The sequence below is a fragment of the Triticum aestivum genome, chromosome 2B (assembly GCF_018294505.1).
Source record: "Triticum aestivum cultivar Chinese Spring chromosome 2B, IWGSC CS RefSeq v2.1, whole genome shotgun sequence".
Taxonomy (NCBI): Eukaryota; Viridiplantae; Streptophyta; class Magnoliopsida; order Poales; family Poaceae; genus Triticum; species Triticum aestivum.
Window position 1 is genome coordinate 117,938,725 of NC_057798.1, and position 22,519 is coordinate 117,961,243.

The following is a 22,519-nucleotide window of genomic DNA, read 5'->3' on the forward strand; positions in this document are numbered from 1 at the left end:
CCTCGTCCACGATGGTGACACGAACAAGCAAATCAAGCGCCTCCACAACAGCCAACATGCTTGGACGTTTCCCGGGGCTTGCGTGAAGGCACCTATATGCGACCATGCAAGCATCATGTGCCGTTGTCACCGGGTAAATGTCTTTCAACACCGGGTCCATGACCCTCCCTAGCTTGAGCGGGTCTCTCAGACGTGGTCGTAGGTTCCGCAGGTTCTGTTCTGAAGCACAGGCCAACCAGGACAACCTCTGCCCGGTTAGGATCTCTAGTAACACCACTCCGAAGCAGTACATGTCGCTCTTCTTGGTGAAGTCCCCGGACATGACGTACTCCGGCGCAGAGCCGTACCCACTTGTTATGAGTGTGTACACGTTAGGATCGTCACCTTTCCCGTATTTTCTGGCGAACCACAGGTCTGATAGCTTGACATTGTTATACTGAAGTGTACACAGAGTAAAAATCATTAGCGAGTGTATGTTGGGTCTAGCCAGGTAATAGTGGCAATCGATGGTCTTTCTAGTGGCCCTGCTGATAAAATGCTTAATTACAATGTCCGTGACTCTTTCAGTGCATAAACGAAAATACGAAGTTCTTGTGAAATGGAAAAGAATCGTGATTGCAAAAGTAAATTAAGAAACCTATCCCTAGAACCACTTCTTTATGATTAAGTATAGTTTTGACTGTGTGCATCTTAGTTATGTAGAGGCCGGGTATTGCTAATCATGCTTTGTATCTGCTTCATGTTACATTTGAGTTAATAAAAAGCGCCCTTTATTGAAAAATTGTTGCCCGCTCCTCTCGTGTTAGGTGGTTGTTTCTTTCTTTCCAATCGTTGCCTAGTGGGCACGGTCAACCAGACAAAACATGTTTATTGTGTTGTACTATCAATTTTATTTCAATGAAATTAGGGTGCAAAGTTTATTTCATCAAAAAATTGTTATCCTCTCAAAATTCCATGCATATGGACTAAATAAACAATCACTAAAAAAGAGGAAGAGTAAGATGTTGGAGGCGTTAAATTTGACGGAGATCAGTCGCTTCTCTTCACCATGGAGGGACAACAACCCTTTCGCGGTAGCTAGAGCAATGCTTAACCGTGTTGACCATGACAACACAACACGAATATCTAAAACATATGATACATGATATTATTTTGCCAATAGATATCACATGAAATTGTTTTGCAGGTACAAATCACTGGAAAATTAACTTGATCCATTTCAATTCTTGCAGAAATCATTAATCATGAATCATGCTCTGCACACATCACAGATCACTTTCAAAAGGAGTAGTACTAGTTTTGTAAATGTGGGTTAATTAAAGTCAAGGCGTTAATTGGGAGGTTTCGTGCGTACTGACTTACCACTGGAGAGGTAGTTTGCCAAGCTGCCATGGCCCATTAGCTCGTAGACGAGAAGCCTGTGCAGCCCCTCGTAGCAGTAGCCGATCATCTTCACCAGGCTCGGCTGCCGCGGCTGCAGCTCCCCCAGGAATATCGAATCTTTCTAATCACAGAGAAGGAAGTTGATTAGAGATACTATTCACTAACAGAACACGTACATCGATCTACCTACATACCAGATGTTCCTCGGAGTGGTAGTCGTCAGCACGCACTCTCTTGACGGCGACTGGCTGCGCCGGGAGTCCCAGCCGGATGCCGTCCTCGAGGGATCCCCTGTACACCGTCCCGAAACTGCCGCTGCCGATTTTGTTTCTTGAGGCGAACCCTCCGGTCGCGGCGCTCAGCTCCGCAAAGGTGAACCTGTGCAGGTTGGAGTTGGGCGACACAGGCGCCGGCACCGGCAACTGATCCTCCTTGATGGCGGCGTCGGTAAGCAGATCGAGCGCCTTCACGACGTCCGACATGTCTGGCCTGTCCTCGGGTTTGACATGGAGACACTTGTATGTGACCAGGGCAGCCTTGTGTGCGGCTGCCACTGGGTAGATGCCCTTCAATGCTTTATCCATGATCCCTGCCAGTTTAACCGGGTCTTCGAGATTCGGCCGCGCGTACTCCAGCAGGTCTCGCTCCTCCTTGACGGGTCTTTTCATGTCTACCCACTTCATCCCTGTGATCAGAATCTCCAACAACACCACCCCGAAGCTGTACACGTCGCATTTCGGGGTGAGACTGCCGGACATGACGTACTCCGGTGCGCTGCCGTGCGGTGTTCCTAGGCGCGAGCGCGTGGTGGTGACCGAGCCGTCGCTCGCTCTCGTGTCAAGCCTCAGGCCGAGAGCGAGATCTTGGCATTGTTATCCTGGAGAAGGAGCATAAACTATTAGCCGGTTGTGTCCTCCCAAGTTGCGTAGTTAACATTTAACAAGGGCGAGAGATGCAGAATGGTCTCCTACCGAGTCCAGTAGGATGTCGGAGGCATTGAATTCGCCGCAGATCAATGGCTTCTCCGCGCCGTGGAGGGACACCAGCCCTTTCGCCGTAGCTAAGACGATGCTTAGTCTGGTTGACCATGGCAGCACGGGACGGTAAAAAGCTGAAATTTGCATCACATGAAATGAATTCATTTCGATGTCATTTTCTGATTCGCACATATGGGGAATTGGGGATAGAGTCAACGCTAGGAGGGCTCCTTGTGTGCGTACGTACGCTTGAAGAAGTAGTCGTCCAAGCTGCCATGGGCCATGAGCTCGTAGACGAGGAGCCTGTGCTCCTCCTCGCAGCAGTAGCCGATCGATCATCCTCACCAGGCAGGGATGCCGCAGCTGCAGCTCCCCGAGGAACATCGCCTCCTTCTGATCACACGGTAGCCGAGAGATGGAGATGGAGTACATCTGATCAATGTGAAATTGGGGGCTGACATCGAGGAGTAGGTATGTACCACCATTCCCTCGACGCAGTTGTCGACCCGCCACCGTGTCCGCTTGACGGCGACGGGCTGCGCCGGGAGCCCCGGCCGGACACCGTCCTCGATGAATCCCCTGTACGCCGTCCCGAACTCGCCGCTGCCGATTTGGTTGCAGCAGGCGAACCCCTCGGTTGCCGCGCACAGCTCCGCGAACGTGAAGGCGTGCAGGTTGGAGTTGGACGCCGCCAGCGACAGGTCGTTGTTCCTGACGATCGGCGGTGGCTGCTCCGCCAACCCGCCGCTTGCTGGGACGTTCTCCCCAGCCGCCATGGTCCAGCCGAGGCAACCGTCGAGGAGTGACCTCCACGACGACGAAGACGCCGTCGACTTCCTTGAAGCAGCCTTGGAACCGGACCCCATAGTTAGCCCGCGCGGCACCCACGCAGCTACTAGCTTGCAAGTTGCAAGTGATGCCTTATAGCATATTTTTCTCGAATATGCACGAGTGTGCATATCATTCATTAAAAAAGGGAGGGGAGAGAACCCCAAATCCACATTACAAGCTTATTTACATGCGGACCTCGTCCAACACCACCCCACACTTGACACAACTACTCGCTAGTACCCCACGCTTCCTGCTCTACTTCGAACCCTACATTGTGTCCTTTGAACAATCCCGCCTTCGCCCATAGCCTACCTTCCTCCTGTATGCGTTGTATGGTTCGTGGAACCGACGGCCTCTCCCCATTAAAGATCACGTCATTCCGCTGTTTCCAGATCATCCACATCCCAAGAAGGCATTTGGCTTTGTGCGCACGCCCGCTGTCTGAGTTTCCGTCTTGCCTTGTCGACCATTGTTCTAGCGGTTCATTTTGCCTCGGCTCAATGTCCACTCTCTCCGTAAGTCGGCCCATTGTCGACCAAATCTGCCTCGCGAATACACACTCCATCAACAAGTGCTGCATGGTTTCATCATGTTGGTTGCACAACGGGCATGTGTCCTGGTGGGGTAGTCCACGTCGGGCGAGCCTATCCGAAGTCCAGCATCTGTTCCTTATCGCCAGCCAGGAGAAGAACCGGCATCGCCTTGGCGCCTTAGTCTGCCAGGTAAACACGGCAGTTGGGGACACCTCTCTCCCCATGTACCGAGCCGCATATGTCATACGAGCCGAGAACTCTCCATTCTGCTCCCACATCCACCTCACCGTGTCTTCCATCTCATCAGCAAGTTGCACTTCCGCCACCTTTGGCCAAAGATTTAGAAATTCGTCCAGAGCCTCCGGTGGTAGGTCAGTTCCAACGTCGTTGGCCCAGTTGTTGTTGCGTATTGCATCCGCCACCAGCTTCGACTGGCGCACTCTCTTCGTGACTAGACTGTAGATTCGCGGGGCCAGCTCAGACACCCGAAAACCGTCGATCCATCTATCCTCCCAAAAAAGTGTTTTTCTGCCATTGCCTATCATTGTCCGCGCAGCTGCATGCACCAAAGCTTGCGAGTCAGCTGGCACCACGATGGAGAATTCTGCCCAGGGCCTTTCCTTGTCCACCTTTTGAAGCCATGGCCATCTTGCCCGTAGTGCTTTATTCATCCAAAACAGGTTGGGTAGCCCTAGTCCGCCTGTCCATTTGGGCGTACATACTTCGTCCCATGCAACCGCACAAGACCCACCACTTGCTTCATTCTTTCCACACCACAGGAAGCTTCTGCAGATCTTGGTTAGCGCCACTAAAGTTTTCCTTGGCAGGTCCAGAGCCAGCATCGAGTGCACCGGGATGGCACATAGTACCGATTGGATCAACAGCAGTCTACTACTCTTTGGCAGCATAGCTGCTTTCCACATTGGTAGGCATCAGCAACTTTGTCCACCAGATGTTGAAGTTGCGCCGCGGTGGGTTTCCTTATCGTTAGTGGCATCCCCAGATACTTGCACGGGAATGAGGCATTGGCACAGCCCAAGGAAGAGGAGACCAGATCCATCTCCTCCTGAGAGCATCGAATCGGTAAGGAGACACTCTTGGCCATGTTGACAACAAGGTCGGAGGCCTGCCCAAATAGCGCAAGTATATGTCGGCACATCCTTGTTTCCAGCTCATTGGGTTTGAAGAACACCACTACATCATCCGCGAACATAGATACACGCTGTTGCAAGCCGTTCCATGCCAGTGGCTCCAACAAACCTCTGTCCATGGCATACTTGAACATGGCCCTGAGAGGCTCCATGCACAGAATGAAGAGCATAGGCGATAGCGGATCACCTTGTCGTAGACCCTGACACGCCAGAATCAGTTTGCCAGGTATGCCATTCACCATGATCCTTGTGGAGGAAGTTGCTAGCAGCCCACAGATCCATGCAATCCATTTTTCTCCAAATCCAAAGCGCCGCAGTACCTCGATGACAAAAGGCCAACTGATCGAGTCAAAAGCTTTGGTAATGTCCAACTTCAGAAGAACCGTTGGGGATTTCAACACATGTAGACGACGTGCCATGCACTGAACAAGAATGAAGTTGTCATGCAAGGAACGCCCCTTAACGAACGCACTTTGGTGTTGCCCGATGAGCTTTGGAAGATCCTCCACCAGTCTAGTTGCCAGAACTTTGTCAAAGGTTTTGACTGGTCCACTAATGAGGCTCACCGGCCAGTACTCCCTGATGTCCATTGCGCCAGCCTTCTTTGGTAATAGCGTGACCAGAGCCTTGTTGATTGTAGCCATGCCCCGCATATCCTCCCTATGAAACTGCTCAAGCGCCCTCATGAAATCCACCCTCACAATATGCCAGCAAGTTGTGTAGAACCTGCCGGTGAACCCGTCGGGTCCCGGCGCCTTGTCCATAGGCATGCCCTTGATGGCTTTGTGAATTTCCTCCTCCGTAAATGGTGCCTCAAGCCTTGATAAATCCATAGATGGTAAGTCAAGCACATCTAGGTTGATATTGGCTTCTCTAGCCCCTGTTGTTCCCATCAGATCCTGGAAATAAACATCCACCACATCCGCTATCCTCTCCTGCCCGGTGAAGATCTCGCCATTGTGCTGAATGACAGTTATAGAGTTCTTCCTCTGCCTATGCCTCGCGTGCCTTTGGAAGAAAGCAGTGTTTGCGTCCCCCACCTTCAGATGCAATAGGCACGATCTTTGTCTGGCAATCATTCTCTCCAAGGAGCAAAGCCCTAACAATTTCCTCTTTAACAACTTGCGGAGTCCATGCTCCTGATTCGACAGCACCATAGATTCTGCCGCCACATCCAGTCTTAATATGATTTCCATTGCCAAAGCTATCTGGAGACGGGTGTTGCCAATCCAACAGTCGCTCCAACTTTGCAAGGCCTTCGCCGTGGCCCACAGCTTGTTGTCCAACACTATAAATGGGTTGCCCACCGAAGGGATGGATTGCCACACCTGCTCCACTGTGTCCAAAAATCCTGCAGCTTTGGGCCAGAAGCACTCGAATTTGAAGCGGTGGCCCACCTCGAACTCAGCGTCCAAGTCCACAAGTAATGGGCAGTGGTCCGAGATTGCCCTACCGAGCGTAGTTACCAGACTCTTGGGGTATATATCCTCCCTGCAGTTGGTAACGAAAACATGGTCTATTTTCTCCATCGTTGGGTTTCGACGCTCATTGCTCCACGTGTAGCGCCTCCCATTGAGGTATAGCTCCTTGAGCTCGAGCCTATTTAGCATGGCCATAAATCTAGCCATCATGCGCCTATTGGAAGTTGCCTTATTCTTGTCCTCCGGATTGACAAGCAAGTTGAAATCGCCCACAATCGCCCATGGCCCCGCATGAAGGTCTCTAACATCCCGAATCTCCTCAAGAAAAGCCACCTTTTCCGCATCACCTTGTGGCCCATAAACCCCGGTAAGCCACCACATGGGTAGCCCTTCCTGTTGGATTAGTGCTGTTAGGGTATTTGCCGTTAGGTGTGTATTGGTGATGGATACCACCAATTGATCCCATGCAAGTAGTATTCCACCTCTAGTGCCCACCGCCGGAACATAGTAGAAATGCTCAAATCTATTGCCAAGGGTTTGTCTTAAAATATCATCCGAAATGACCTCCATCTTTGTTTATTCAAGACACACTACATCCACTTTTGCCGCGTCTACCGCTTGGAAGATAGTGTTTCTACGTGCTGGGGAGTTAAGCCCTCTCACGTTCCACACCAGGATTTTAGGAGGTTGCGTAGTCATATTAGCATCCCACCTCCACCATGGCACTAGGGACTAAAGGCCCTCGACCACCGTATCCTAATCCCCTTGCAGAGGTAAGATGGATTCCTCCCACCCAAACAACGCCAATATGGCCTTGACATGGCAGTCCATGAGCGGCTTGTCGAACAGCCTCGCGTATGCTTCCAGGGTGTCGTCGCTTATCAGATCTGCCTCGTTCGCTAGACATAATTTCTTGATCAGGACTGCTTGTTGTTTTGAAGCTCGAGAGCCCCGACCTCCCTTGGCAAGCCGCACGCTGCGCCTAGGAGTTGTTACTAGCGCCTTCTTCTGGTGCGGTCTTCTCTGCCTCACCGCAATGCCTCTGGATGTGGGCTGCTCCAGGATCGGCGTGATGTTGCCCCTGAGGTCATTGCAAAGCTGGGCCGCCCTATCTTCAGGAGACGGGTCCGGCACGGCAAGGGCGGACGACATATTTGTTTCCTCAAGATGCTCAGAAAGGCTAACCAAAAACCATCCAGCGCCTCCCGTGCATGGCGGCGTCCCATCCACATGCAGCTCGGGCCCCACTAGTCCCTCCGCAGATTCTGAATACCCCGGCAAATCGACCAGTACGGAACTGCCACAGTTGTCGCTGGCAAAATCCTCCTCGGTCGGGGCGCATGGCCCCCTCAGCGGGCTTTCCTCCACATGGGAGAGGCGCAGTTCCCAATCTCCCACTCTGATCCCAGGCGAATCTGTAGTGCCCACAGGGCTGCTAGGCCCCACCATCGGACGCGACCCAGCCTGGCCCAGCGCTGTCTGCCCAACCATCGCCAGAGATGGCACAATCCCACCATCCAGTTGGTTGATCGAAGCCACCGAATCCTCACGAACCAGCAGCCTTGGCACATAGCCTGCTCGGCCCCCACTCTGGTGCCCAGTGGGGCCGACTCTGCTTTCCACTGACGGGGCCTCCATGACTATCGAATCGCCTAGGGCGCGCTCCACCACCAACGGGCGTTCCACGCTGACCTCACCCACGATCAGGGTCGCGTCAGCCGTATCATCCGAAACAGTCCCCGTACAGTCCACCTGGTCCCGCTGACCGGCCACGTGGTTTCGAAATCCACCACCCTGCTGCGGCTGTGGCGGCGAAGGGGCCGAGTTCGCCGAAGAAGAATCCGGCGAGGCCCTGGATGGCGGCGCCGGCGGGCCCCCATTTGCATCTCGACGGTCACCACTCCCATCATCACCAGCAGACAGCGGGAAGGGGGCGGCGGCGGTGGTGGCGGAGGCGCCGCCCCGGCCAAATCGTCCACCCGAATCGCGTCCCCAATCTGGCTGATCGAAATCGGGTACCACATCGCGTCGTCCTGCTTTCCGGCAGCCATGGCGTGCTCGCCGCGCCTGCCCTGTTCTTCCACCACGAGAATGCGCTTAGAAGGGATTCTTGCCGGGTCATCCGTCCGCAGCCAGACCTTGAATTCAGCCATATCCTAGACAAGCTTGACCGCTCATACATGAGTAGTCTAGTGCTACATCCATCCTAGTTTATTAGCCCCCTTTGTAATTTGTGTCAAATTTTGATCAAAGATTTAACTAACAAAATGTTAATGCATGTCAACAAATATTACATCATTGGATTCGTATTTGAACATAGTTTTCAATGATATAATTTTTTGTTACACGCATGAACATTTTGTTATTTTAATCTATAGTTAAAATTTGGCACAAAATACAACGAGGACTAATAAACCAAGATGGAGGTAGTAGAAAGAGCAGTACCACCAATAATGATCGGTAGCGTAATGGCTAGTACACGATAAGTTTTACTTGTTGCATTATCGACCAAAATGTAGGTTAAGTAGAGAGCAACAGATCAGTCATTGACCACGGGAGGAAGCTGCGGGCTGCTGGAGAAGAACCCGTACTAGTCATGGACGAAGCCACATCCAACGAGATTGACCATGCATCTCCGCGCCCCGCTGCAGAAGTGGTTAACCTCGCAGTCGAGTACATAGGACAGGCATGTTCGGTAGTCGGTTAGTGCCAGATACAATGTACATTTGACTAGCCCAGAGAGTCCGACCGCGGCGGTGGCTAAGAGCACTCGAGAGGAGGAGGCATTCCTCGGGACCGTTGCTGGGAGGTGTTCAATGTTGGCCTGGAAGGTGCCGTTGATAGCATAGATGTTGCTAGTTGCTCCGTAGAAGGTGTGGAGGACGGCGACGAGTGACGGGGCAAGAGAGACGTCCAACATTATGGTTGATGCGAGGTAGGAGGCCCCCATAGCTACATCTGATGGAGAGATAAGAGCGTGAGAGAGGGAGGGCGGGATCAGGTAACGATGGATCAAAGAGAGCGAGAAAGTGATGACGATTGACAGCTAGCTAGCTCTAAGTGATCGAGCATGTAACGGAAGTGCACTTGTTACCATTGTCGCACTCTGAGAGATGCATGCGTGCATAGCTAGCAGCCTCCTGGCCTCACCGCGCGCCTCATCAAGCTAAACAACTGATGTCGTGTACAAAATAAAAAGATTCGTCTGCTATCCATTTGAAGAAAATACAACATTATTGGATGTTGATGATCAATGATTTCGTTCGCTTCTACAATTATTAATAAGTGTGTGTTTGGGAGGGGAGGCTTGGCCCTTAGGGTCGTACAACCCCGTCCTCAATGCTCAAGTGTGCAGGATTACAACTTTCTCGATCGCCTGAGTTGCATTCATCTTCGTGAGACTGTTACACCAATAATACATGATCCTCGCCTGGTATTGGGCTAACCGTGCAGGGAATATTGGGCTGACATCTCGAGATCCATGCGCCTGCCACATGATTGGTGTGTAACTATGTTACTAGTGTGCAACTTTTAATCCCGGACTGAGATAGTATTTGGAAGAGTTAAAATGTCTTAGTATGTACTAGATCATGTTTGGTGTGTGTCGCTGCGCCCGCCTTAGTATGCACAAGCAGGTGCATGACCTTCAGTGACCCTCCTACTATGATCATGGACCACTCGCCACTTGAATTGGTGGATTAGGTCAGAGGTTAAAGGTGTCATGATCCTCAGGAGTACACCTTGTGTCTCACCTCGTGTGATCTGTTGCCTTCAAAAAACCTTGCTAACCAAAGTATGAGACTTTTCGTTTCAAGTCACAGTCGAATAGGACATTTGTATCTAAAAATGCATGCACAACACCAGTGGCGGAGCTAGATGAAAACTTCTAGGGAGGGCAAAGATAGAATATGAGTGTTTGCGGCGGGAGGATGCTTGAAGATTTTCATCTAAGCCCTCCCATAAACTTTTTGTTCACAACTTGGTTTAAAGATGTGGGGGAGGGGGCAATGGCCCTCTCAGCCTAACACATAGCTTTGCCCTTGCATGACACACGATAGATTGATTGCAATGGTACTATGACCAAGAGTAACCAAAAAAACATAGCATAGATGTTTTTGTTAGAAAAGGAGGATTACCCCCGACCTCTGCATCTAGGCGATGCATGCAGCCATTCATAGATGTGATTGTCTAGACTCTTGTTGGGGAGCTACTCGTAAACAATTGTAGACCCATCGGGTGGCCGGGGATAATCATTCCGGTCCTGGGAGAGGTGGCGACACCAGTCTAAGCTGAGGGAAGCCAGCCAATTGAGTCACTGAAACGACCGCAGGAGGCCCCCCCCCCCAAGATAGAAACCAGTTGTCGTTTCATATATGCGCTAGGAGATAGTATCCTATCCCCCTCAATCTCAGGAGTCGTTTTCTCTATGCCGGACTTATGGGTGGAAAAAATATGTATTTCGGTCACCATGTCGTAGCCAATTGGCTCTGCCCCACTGGAGCCATGCTACTTCTTCTGCTCTTTCTCTCTACATTGCATCAAAGAAATTAGAGAGAGAGAGAGAGAGAGAGAGAGAGAGAGAGAGAGAGAGAGAGAGAGAGAGCAGATGGATCCTATCCCCTATAACGAACACACATTCCTATCTATTGATAGAAAAGAAAGATCTTCGTCACGGACTTTTTCTTTGTTCTTTTTTTTAGATTTGAGGAATTCCTCATATCCAAGGCAGCTCCCCACAAACACCCTACCCATATGACTATGCCCCCTTTTGAATCGACAGTAGATTGGAAAAGCTCATCTGACCCCAAGGTGGTACGTATCCTATAGAAGCTGTCACAATCATTAATAGGAATATGACAACTTCGAGACACCGAACAAATTCCTTAGGACTGCTATAACTCGCATAATATAGACCACAAAAATATGAAGGTGAACCACAATGAGAAACTTGCCCCATTAGCATGCATATAACGGAGCAACCAGCCCCCTTCAAGTTCCCCTGCTCCTCAAAACAAGCACCTATAATTCTCACTAAGTTTTTGTGCAGTAGCTTAGCAAGCAAAAGCAGCTCCAATGCCAACTCGTTTATCCCCTGTCGAGAATTCTGTGATAGTCTCTTAATGATGAGTGATTGGTTAGAGAGAGTTCCCTAATGTATAAAATGGAGACATTGGTAAAAAAAATACTGCAACAATAAATAGGTGTACCTTGTAAAGTGTGCCAAAACCACCTTCACCTGGTTTGTTATCTAAATCTAATTCCGTCGTTGCACCTCAAAGTATTTGCAGATCTATTTAAAGGGACTCATCAACTTTTTATCCTTGTGATCAAATATACCTAGCATAACCATTATAGTTCTACCTCGAAAGTAAAAATTGACATGGATAGTTACAATGCCACCTTGAAAATAAAGCATGCATAGCAAGATTACTCAACGGCTGATTTCACAGTAGCAAAACACTTTCATTAGAGGTAGAAATATTCTAGAAAGTCTTGTGGTGGCTCACAAAGTGGTACATAGCATCCATCAAGCGAAATAACCATCGGTGATCATCAAACTTGATTACAGAAAAGAGTATGACTATGTGAATTGGACTTCCTTTTTGAAATCCTACGTAGAGAGGTTTAAGCAAAAAAAAAATAGATTGGTCGATTTAAAATACAACACATATAGACCTAATAATTTTTCTTCTAAAGAATTTGCCCGGTCGCAATATTGGAAGGGGGTGACGTGGGCTCCTCTGGCAACAAATTCTGGGTTTGATGCCTACCCAGTGGATTAGTAGTCTTGTTTCCCGGCAGATCGCAGTGTCATGCCTAACCTTTTGCTTGTTTTCTCAACAAATATCACTCATCCAACTCCTGATCTTATGGGATACATTACCAAAGGGTAGATATATATTAACAGACAACTTCATAATACACACGAAAATGCTACATCTACGTATGTAATTCACGGATTTCTTCCTTCACGGCCGCGCGTCAGAGTGCGTGATAGCTTCACGCGCTGGTGCCTTTCGGACAGGGCCAAGGGACCCACCACGTGTGTGTGTGCAACATCACAAAAATCACCCCCCCCCCCCGCCTTATTTGAACTGCTGGGCTCGGGCATGTCCTTAAATCCTACGTGACCTGCCTAATTAATTCTCTCGGTCACCCCTGATTTTCATGGGTGTGGGCCCCTCCCACCCCCTTCAATCTGACCCCAAGTCTCCGTGTTCTCTATCACGTAAAAACCATATGTTTCTTCGCTAAAAAAACATACATTACTTTAAGTAGGTCTACCATTACTCCAATAGACAGGTGCACTTGCATGTTCTTTTTGTGGTCGCTTTTCTTTCTCCTGTTATAAGCATAGTTTCCTTCAATATATGATTTCTTTACTAGATACTCCCTCTGTAAACAAATGTAAAAGTGTTTATATCACTATTAATGATCTAAACACTTTGATACACCCACTGTAAAGAAATATAGTATAAATCAGGGCGTCATGAAGGGAGTGCGTAGCCAAAATAATGTAAATTATAGTTAACATAGATCTAAGAAAAACTACAATTAGTGTGATTTGGTTTGTAGATGCATGGACTGTAAGAAATATGTTTTTCAAATATATTCTGTTGTGATTTCAAGAAAATACGGTGTCCACTGCTTTTCTATCCTACGTGGAAAGTGATATTCTCTTTTCATTTGATAGTTAAGTGCTTGTTTTTCTTTTTAATTTCCTATCAACACCAATATTTTGATTATCTGACTAGGTATAGAATAGTTGCATTACTTTTTCCCATAAGTGATCATGTCTTCGCTTTCACATCGCTAGAAAGTTTAAGCCTTCACAACAAATTGCCTTAAAAGAAACATAGTAGTACAATACCCACCAGTGCCAAACATTGAGATAAGATGCGCTGAAGATTCGCTCACCGTTCGTCCTGTTTGGTGGTCTGCCGCCGTCTCTCCAGTCCTCTCCTCCTCATAATTTAACGCAAGTACTACTACTCTGCTCACGACCGTACTGAACTGATTGGCTTGCTGCTATAGCTGGCTAGCTCTGTTGGAATAGACGTATAGGAGACGTATAGGGATAGGGGTTTGTTTAAATTCTGTACTTCATCTCTATCTCTTCTTCTCTCTCGATCTCTTTGTAATGACTGTCCTGGTCGATCTCTCGATCTCCTGTGTAACATGTATGCTAAGGCTAACGCCCAATATATACATACGGCCCAAGACAAAGGGTTCTACGCTTCCCACAAGGTTTTACATGGTAACAGAGCCTCTTCCTCATTAGATCGAAAGAGATTGCATCTAGCTACCTCCGCGAGCGATATCATGTCCACCACCGCCGCTGCCATAACCCCAAGCACCATGGGTGCACTCTCCACCACCTCATCTTCCACCTTTGCCTCATGGTCCACCTCCACCAACGCCACCTCCCTCGGATCGCCACCACAAGAGAAGCTTATGAGGGGCAACTTCCTGCTTTGGAAGGCCATCGTGCTCCCGTAGATCAGAGGCGCACAGATGGAGCACCACCTCGATGAGAAGAGCCCGCCACCGCCGGCCACTCTCACCATCACCAAGGACGGCAAAGAAGAACAAGTCGTCAACTTTGCGAGATCCCTTTGGTATGCACAGCAGCAACAACTTCAAGGATACTTGATGGGTTCGTTTTCCCGTGAGATTCTTGCCCAGGTCGCCACGCTCCAGACGCCGGCCGAGGTGTGGCGCACCATCCACGCCATGTTCGTTGCTCAAAGTCAAGCCCAAGCGATCAACACTCGCATCGAGCTTATACCAACCTAAAAAAAGGTAACATGTCCATGGCTGACTACCTTGGTAAGATCGAAAGTCTCACCGACGTGGTTGCAAGCTCTGCTGCGACACTCTCTGATTCAGAGATCGTCTCCAAAATTCTCGCCGGCCTGGACATGGAGTACAACCCGGTGGTCTCTGCGCTTGTCGCCAGGGTGGAGCCCATCACCGTCCAGGAGCTCTATAGCCAGCTACTCAGTTTTGATGCCCGCCTCACCCTCCTCCATGGCGCCGACCTTCGGCAATCCTCCGTCAACTCTGCCTCCCGTGGCCGCGGCCGTGGGCACGGTCACTAGGGGCAACGTGGCGGTGGGCGTGGACGCGGCGCTCCTCAGGGCGATGGTGCCCGCTCTAGTGGGGGGGGGGGGTCTGGCTCCAACGGCAGGGGCGGCTACAACACCAGCGGCAATGGCGGCTTCAATAACAACAACGGCCGCCGCCCTCCTTCCCGTGGTCGCCCTTGCTGCCAGCTTTGCCAAAAGCCTGGCCACGAGGTGATTGACTGCTGGCATCGGTTCGACGAGGACTTTGTACTCGACTCCCTCCATGTTGCTGTTGCAATACGTGAACAAGGCGGTGACAGCGTCTGGTACATTGACTCTGGCGCTACGGACCACGTGACCAACGAGCTCGAGCAACTAGCCCTTCGTGAGCACTACCATGGCAACGATCAGATTCACACCACCAGCGGTGGAGGTATGGAATTTTGTCACATCGGTCAAGGCTCTATTAATTCCCCTACACTTAAACCGTGATCTTGTTCTTAGAGATGTGCTTCACGTTCCACAAGCTGACAAGAACCTTGCATCCATGTCTCATTTAGCCACCGATAATAATATCTTCTTTGAAACTCACCCTCGTTATTTTTTCATCAATGATCGGGCAACGAGGGAACTTCTTCATCACGGTAGATGCGTTGGAGGGCTCTACCCCATTCCATCCGGAGCACTAGGTCGCAAGCATCTTCATGTTTACTCCGTCATCAAGCCCTCTTTGGCATGGTGGCATCAACGATTAGGGCATCCATCTTTGAACATTGTCAAACAAATAGTCAATAAAGACAATCTTTCTTTGTCTCATAGTCGAATTTGTGAGTCTGTCTGTGAAGCTTGTCAATGTGCCAAGAGCCATCAGCTTCCCTATCCCAAGTCAACTAGTGTGTCACATGCTCGGTTAGAAATTATTTTCAGTGATGTATGGGGCCATGCCCGAGATTCTTTTGGTAGGAAAAAAATATTATGTCAGTTTTATCGATGATTATAGCAAGTTTACTTGGATATATTTGCTTCGCTATAAATCTGAGGTTTTCTCTACTTTCCAAGAATTTCAGAAACTTGTTGAGCGCCAATTTGATAGAAAAATCCTTGTAGTCTAAAGTGACTGGGGAGGGGAGTATGAGAAACTCAACTCTTTTTTCCGTAGCATCGGGATAGTTCATCATGTATCTTGTCCTCATGCTCATCAACAGAATGGCTCTGCTGAGCGCAAACATCGCCACATTGTTGAAGTTTGCCTTTCTCTCTTAGCTCATTCTTCCATGCCTCTCAAGTACTGGGATGAAGCATTTATCACCGCCACTTACCTCATCAATAGGCTTCCTAGCAAAGTTATTGGCAACACTACTCTGTTAGAGGGTCTCTATCATCAAAAACCTGATTACAACTATCTTAAAATATTTGGGTGTGCTTGTTATCCAAATTTGCATCCATACAATCATCATAAACTTGAGTTTAGATCCACTCAATGTGTCTTTCTTGGCTATAGTAATCTTCATAAAGGTTATAAATGCCTTGAAATTTCTACTGGATGCATCTATATTTCTCGCTATGTTGTTTTTGATGAGACACTCTTTCCTTTTGCCAAACTACACCCCAATGCGGGAGCCTTGCTTCGTGCAGAAATTGCACTCCTTTTCGACTCTGCCACACTACCTGATCACGGGGGTGAACTAAATGAACTTGATCATGTACAAAAATCCCAAGGAAATTCTGATTCTGTTGATATTTGTGCTAATTCACGCTGTCATTTTATGTGTGAGGAAACAAACAAGGTGGGCACGGAACCTGCTGCTGATCCGGCTAACAGTGCATGATCCCGGGCAGATTCGCCCGCCCAGCCTGCTGTCTCTGGCAACGCGCGATCCCACGAGGATCCCCCCGTGTGCCCGGACTCACGTGGCCTGGTGGCCGACCGCACCGACCGGGTGGCGCCCACCGCGCCTGCAGCATCGCCTCGCATCGGTCCCGCCGCGCCTTCACCTACCACGTCTCCATGCGTCGAGCCGCCTGCCAGCCCATGTGCGGAGGGGGACGAATCGCCTGTCGCCACGACTGCGCGGGCCTTCACAGCACTCGACCGTGGGTGCGGGCCTGACCCCACAGCGGCTGGTCGCGGGTGCGCGCCCGGTCCCTCGACTGATTCGCTGCATGGATCCGCCTCGGTTCAGGAGCCGGCTGGGCTGTCACGTGCATTGGATCGGGAGCCGGCTGGATCCTCTCTGGTAGCGATTGCTCCTGTGCTCCCTACATCTTCTCTTCGGCAAACATGGTCTCGGTCAGGTATTGTCAAGGAAAAACAGTATAATGATGGTACGATAAGGTATGACAAAATCAAACGTGCCTTTCTTACCACTACTGGTGAACCAATTCACTTGCATGACGCTCTTGCTAATAAGGATTGGAAGGAAGCTATGGATAATGAATATAATGCACTTATGAAAAATAAGACTTGGCACTTGGTTCCACCAAAGTATGGAGACAATGTTATTGATTGCAAATGGGTGTATAATATAAAAAGGAAGTCTGATGGAAGCATAGACAGATATAAGGCCAGATTAGTTGCTAAAGGATTTAAACAAAGGTTTGGAATTGATTATGAAGATACCTTTAGTCCTGTTGTTAAGTCAACTACTATTCGTCTTGTCTTGTCTATTGTTGTTTCTAGATGGAGTCTAAGACAGCTAGATGTTCAAAACGCGTTTCTTCATGGTATTCTTGAGGAAGAAGTGTTCATGCGGCAACCACCAGGTTATGAGAATCCCATCACACCACAACATGTCTGTAAGTTGGATAAAGCTTTGTATGGTTTGAAGCAGGCCTCAAGAGCCTGGTATTCCAGATTGAGTATGCAGTTGCAATGCCTTGGGTTCATACCATCCAAGGCAGATACCTCACTGTTCTTCTTTAATAAAAGCAATGTCACTATCTTTGTGCTTGTTTATGTTGATGATATAATTGTTGCTAGTTCCAGTTCAGATGCCACTACTTGCTTGCTTAAGGATCTCAAGTTGGAATTTGCTCTCAAGGACTTGGGTGATCTTCATCATTTTCTTGGTATAGAGGTAAAGCAAGTTAAAGATGGCATACTTCTCTCATAGGAAAAGTATACAACAGATATTCTCAGGAGAGTAGGATTGGAGAATTGTAAGCCAGTCAATACACCGATTTCTACCTTAGAAAAACTTTCAGTGGAAAGTGGAGAAGTTCTTGGACTAGAGGATGCAACAAATTATAGGAGTGTTGTAGGTGCTTTGCAATATTTAACACTCACTCGTCCTGATATATCTTATTCAGTAAACAAGGTATGCCAGTATTTACATGCACCTAGAACTACTCATTGGACTGCAGTCAAAAGAATTCTAAGGTATCTCAAGTTCTCAGAAGGTCTTGGACTTGAAATTACCAAGTCTTCTTCTATGCTTGTTACTGCATACTCTGATGCTGACTGGGCAGGATGTGCTAATGATAGAAGGTCTACAGGTGATTTTGCTGTGTTTTTGGGAACTAATCTTGTGTCATGGAGCGCAAGAAAACAGGCCACTGTTTCTAGGTCAAGCACAGAGGCTGGATATAAGGCATTGGCTAAAGCTACAGCTGAAATGATGTGGATATAGACATTACTCTATGAGCTTGGAATTAAGGCTCCACAGGCTGCAAGATTATGGTGTGACAATATTGGTGCAACTTATCTCTCAGCAAATCCTGTTTTTCATGCACGGACAAAACACATTGAAGTTGATTTTCATTTTGTCAGAGAGAGAGTAGCCCGAAAGCTTCTTGAGATTGGTTTATTCCCGCAGGAGATCAACTCGCGGATGGGTTTACGAAGCCTCTTACCGTGAGAAGGTTGAATGAATTTAAGTACAATCTTAACCTTAGCAAAGCTCCTTGAGGTTCAGATTGAGGGGGGGTGTTGGAATAGACGTATAGGAGATGTATAGGGATAGGAGTTTGTTTAAATTCTGTACTTCATCTCTATCTCTTCTTCTCTCCCGATCTTTTTATAACGACCGTCCTGGTCGATCTCTCGATCTCCTCTGTAACTTGTATGCCAAGGCTAACGCCTAATATATACATGCGGCCCAAGACAAAAGGTTCTACGCTTCCCACAAGGTTTTACAAGCTCATCACAAGCAAATAAGCAGATCTAGCTAGAATAATCTACTCAAGATGTTTAGAGCAATGGCGCACGATGTTGGCGCAGCCCGAGGAGGAAGAAGCACACACAGGTCTGAAGGTAGAAGAAGAGCACACAGGGAGGTTTGCGGCACCGCACACACTTGTGCCTTTTTTCTGTTTCTTCTCGACGGAAATGAACTGAGTACATGGGTTTAAGTACCAGACCCACACAACACACACGCACACACTAACCCACTACGTTACATGCAAACGCGACGGCCAAGCCAGCTGCTTGATCCGATTATTCTTGCATGTACAGGCTTGAGTCAGATCCAAGTTTTCAACAGACTTGAGCTTGCCCACAACGGCACACTTAACGCATGTCTCAACTGAATGCGTCCGCTTCTAACTCCACGCTGATCTGCCGCCGGACTCAGCCGCTCTTACTCCACGGAGCTATACGCACATGTTGCTAACAACCATATCCATGCAAACTACACGACGTGCATGCTACTGATCAGCTGATGCTAACTCAACTAACTATCTAGGCAATATCAGCTTGCATGCGTACTCGTCTCCACACTTTTACGAGCACGCTCACTGCCGCAGCCTCAAGCCTTCAACTTAACTACATGCATGAACGAACTAATGCGACGAAATAAATATTGATGGATACCTAGACAACAAGGTAAACTCTTTCAATCACCCCCTTAACCTTGTTGTCGTTTATTCGAACACCTCCATGTCGATCTTCAAAGCAGCCCCGGCTCGTCGTCAGCCGTCGCGGCATCAAGAAGCGCCCGCTGCTTCCTTGGCTCGGTGCAGTCCTTGGAGTAATGCCCGTACTCTTGACAGTTGTAGCAACGCACCTTGCATAAGTCAAAGTTGCCCTTCTTCTTGCCGGCGCCGCTGCGGTGGTGAGCAAGCCACTCCTCCTCCGTGAGGAGCAGGCGACTCCCACCACTCTGGTCGTAGTTGCTGGCGCCCTCGTCCAAGTCGCTCCGGTCCTCCGCCGTTTTGAGCCTTCCCACAAGCTCTTCCATGGACATGGTTTTAAGATCAAGAAGCTGTTCAATGGCAATGGCTATCTGGGTATACTTGGACGGCACGATGCGGAGAAGCTTCTTCACGACCTTCACCTCGTCGAGGTTCTCGCCGAGCGTGCGCAGCTTGTTGGCGATCCCGTTCATGCGCATGGCGAGCTCATCGAGGGTCTCGCTGCTCCTCATGCGGACGGCATCAAACTCCTTGAGGAGAGTCTGCGCCTTGGCCTCACGGACGCGGGCATCTCCGACCCGCATGATCTTGATGGCATCCCATGCCTCCTTTGTCGTCGCCTTCACGGCAAGCGTGGAGTGCATCTCCTCTGGCACGGCTCGCAGAATTGCCGCAAACGCCGCCCCGTCCTGGCTGAATGTCCCGCCTCCCTCGATGGCGTCCCACACGCGTTGGGCCTCCATGTTCACCTTCATGATCAGCGACCACTCGAAGTAGTTCGTCGCCGTCAGCGACAGGTAGACGACGGTGCTGCTGGCCTGGTGGACGACCTCCTGCTGCACCACCACCTCACGGCAGCCACGCCGCGTCAGGCTCCGGCCTCGGCACACCACCGGCGAGGCCGAGACACGGCGAGGCCGAGACACGGCGGCGACCCGGCGACGGAGTGCGCGAACCTTCAGTCACCATGGCTCTGAATACCAAATGTTGGCGCAGCCCGGGGAGGAAGAAGCACACACAGGTCTGAAGGTAGAAGAAGAGCACACAGGGAGGTTTGCGGCACCGCACACACTTGTGCCTTTTTTCTGTTTCTTCTCGACGGAAATGAACTGAGTACATGGGTTTAAGTACCAGATCCACACAACACACACGCACCCACTAACCCACTACGTTGCATGCAAACGCGACGGCCAAGCCAGCTGCTTGATCCGATTATTCTTGCATGTACAGGCTTGAGTCAGATCCAAGTTTTCAACAGACTTGAGCTTGTCCACAACAGCACACTTGACGCACGTCTCAACTGAATGCGTCCGCTTCTAGCTCCACGCTGATCTACCGCCGGACTCGGCCGCTCTGACTCCACGGAGCTGTACGCGCATGTTGCTAACAACCATATCCATGCAAACTACACGACGTGCATGCTACTGATCAGCCGATGCTAACTCAACTAACTATCTAGGCAATATCAGCTTGCATGCGTACTCGTCTCCACACTTCTACGAGCTCACTGCCGCAGCCTCAAGCCTTCAACTTAACTACATGCATGAACGAACTAATGCGACGAAATAAACATTATGGATACCTAGACAACAAGGTAAACTCTATCACACGAGACACGACCTTCCTCTGAGGTACTAGCATTTGCAAATAAACTGCATACTGAATCTTTGCTTCTCTTGGAAGAACACCGGAGCTTTCGTGCCTCCCAAACTGATGTGGTTGGGAATGTAGGGGTAAGATGGGCGCTGCCGCGGTGGCCATCTCGTCGGGCGTCGGCCTCGCTCGCTTCTCCAGGGCCCCGAGTTCCCAGAGGTGCATGCCATGCCATGGAATCTTTGTTTCCTCTTCTTGGTTCTAGTTTGGGTTATGTCGTGGCGTCGCCAATGGCTAGCTAGAGGCCGCACTTAACTGTGTTTGCTGCGGGGAGAACGATGCAGGCTGGCCGGGAAGGTGGCCGTCATCACCGGCGCCGCCAGCGGCATGGGCAAGGCGACCGCCGCGGAGTTCGTCAGGAACGGCGCCAAGGTCATCCTCACCGACATCCAGGACGACCTCGGCCGCGCAGTCGCCGCCGAGCTTGGCCCCGACGCCTCCTACGCGGCTACGCCCGCTGCGACGTGACCGACGAGGCGCAGATCGCCGCGGCCGTCGACCTCGCGGTGGCGCGCCACGGCCGGCTCTATGTCCTGCCTGCACAACCACGCCGGGATCGCCGGGAGGATGACCATGGATTCCGTGGCGTCCCTCGACCTCGCCGACTTCGACCGCACCATGGCGGCCAACGCCCGGTCCGCCGTCGCCGGGATCAAGCACGCGGCACGCGTGATGGTGCCGCGCCGGAGCGGGTGCATCATCTGCACGGCGGGTGCTCGGCGGCGTGAACCCCGCGTACTGCATCTCCAAGGCCGCCGTGATCGGCGCCGTCCGGGCGTTGGCCGGGGAGCTGGGGAGGCAGGGCGTGCGCGTGAACGCCATCTCGCCGCATGGCATCGCGACGCCGTTTGGGCTGCGTGGGCTGGCGGAGCTGCTCCCGGAGGCGAGCGAGGAGGAGCTGAGGCGGATGGTGGAGTCGGGCATGAACGAGATGGGCGGGGCGGTTCTGGAGGTGGAGGACATCGCGCGGGCGGCCGTGTACCTGGCGTCCGAGGAGGCCAGGTATGTCAACGGGCACAACCTCGTCGTCGACGGCGGGTTTACTGTGGGGAAGCCCGATCCGGTGAGGAGTGAGTGACAGGCATGGCCGTAAGATCTTGTGCGTTGTCCCGCCTGCGCCTAGTACACAATGTGCTTTATTTTTACTACTATGGGAGTGTCTAAGGCTTATCGAGATTTGATATGGTTATACTTCCTACGTTCTCAAATATTTGTCTTTCTAAGCGTTTCAAATGGACACAACATATAATGTACGTATGTTGACATATTTTAAAGTGTAGATTCATTCATTTTGTTTCGTATGTAATCACTTGTTAAAATCTTTAAAAGACAAATATTTGGAAATGGAGGGAGTATGTCACATGTAAGAAGATGTCATCGTACATCGTTAGATTGTGATCATGTCCTTCACATCTATCTATCCACACCTTTATGCGTTGTTTTCTGTTTGCACTGACATCTTTTTTCTTTTGCGTTGACATCTTGTATTTTTTTAACACAGTACAACGTACATACAGACATGCAAACTTACCTTATGAATGCATCCGCATACACTCTATCCTTTTGAGCATATTCGAGATACTGAGCTGGCGTTGTTGTTGCTGTTGCTGTTTTTTCCTTTTTAGGGGTTGTTTTTTTTGTTGATTTTAG

General features: G+C 49.9%; 1 protein-coding gene and 1 pseudogene across 1 annotated transcript; one reads left to right on the forward strand and one right to left on the reverse strand.

Moving 5' to 3' along the window:
- Positions 1-7: 7 nt before the first annotated feature.
- Positions 8-2,194, reverse strand: LOC123040741 (serine/threonine-protein kinase RIPK-like). Its single transcript, XM_044463504.1, has 3 exons — positions 1,578-2,194; positions 1,363-1,504; positions 8-436 (listed from the first exon to the last, which is right to left on the reverse strand). Exons 1-3 carry the CDS (start codon positions 2,139-2,141, stop codon positions 432-434), a joined length of 711 nt encoding a protein of 236 aa, XP_044319439.1. The 5' UTR covers positions 2,142-2,194; the 3' UTR covers positions 8-431.
- An 18,006-nt stretch (positions 2,195-20,200) lies between these two features.
- On the forward strand, positions 20,201-22,101 carry LOC123039078 (momilactone A synthase-like; annotated as a pseudogene).
- Positions 22,102-22,519: the final 418 nt, after the last annotated feature.

Coding starts and splice junctions, on each gene's coding strand:
- LOC123040741 (XM_044463504.1), bottom strand. CDS start 2,141: ATGTCCGGCAGTCTCACCCCGAAATGCGACGTGTACAGCTTCGGGGTG. Junction 1,505..1,577: donor ACCACTCCGAGGAACATCTG/GTATGTAGGTAG, acceptor CTCTGTGATTAG/AAAGATTCGATATTCCTGGG.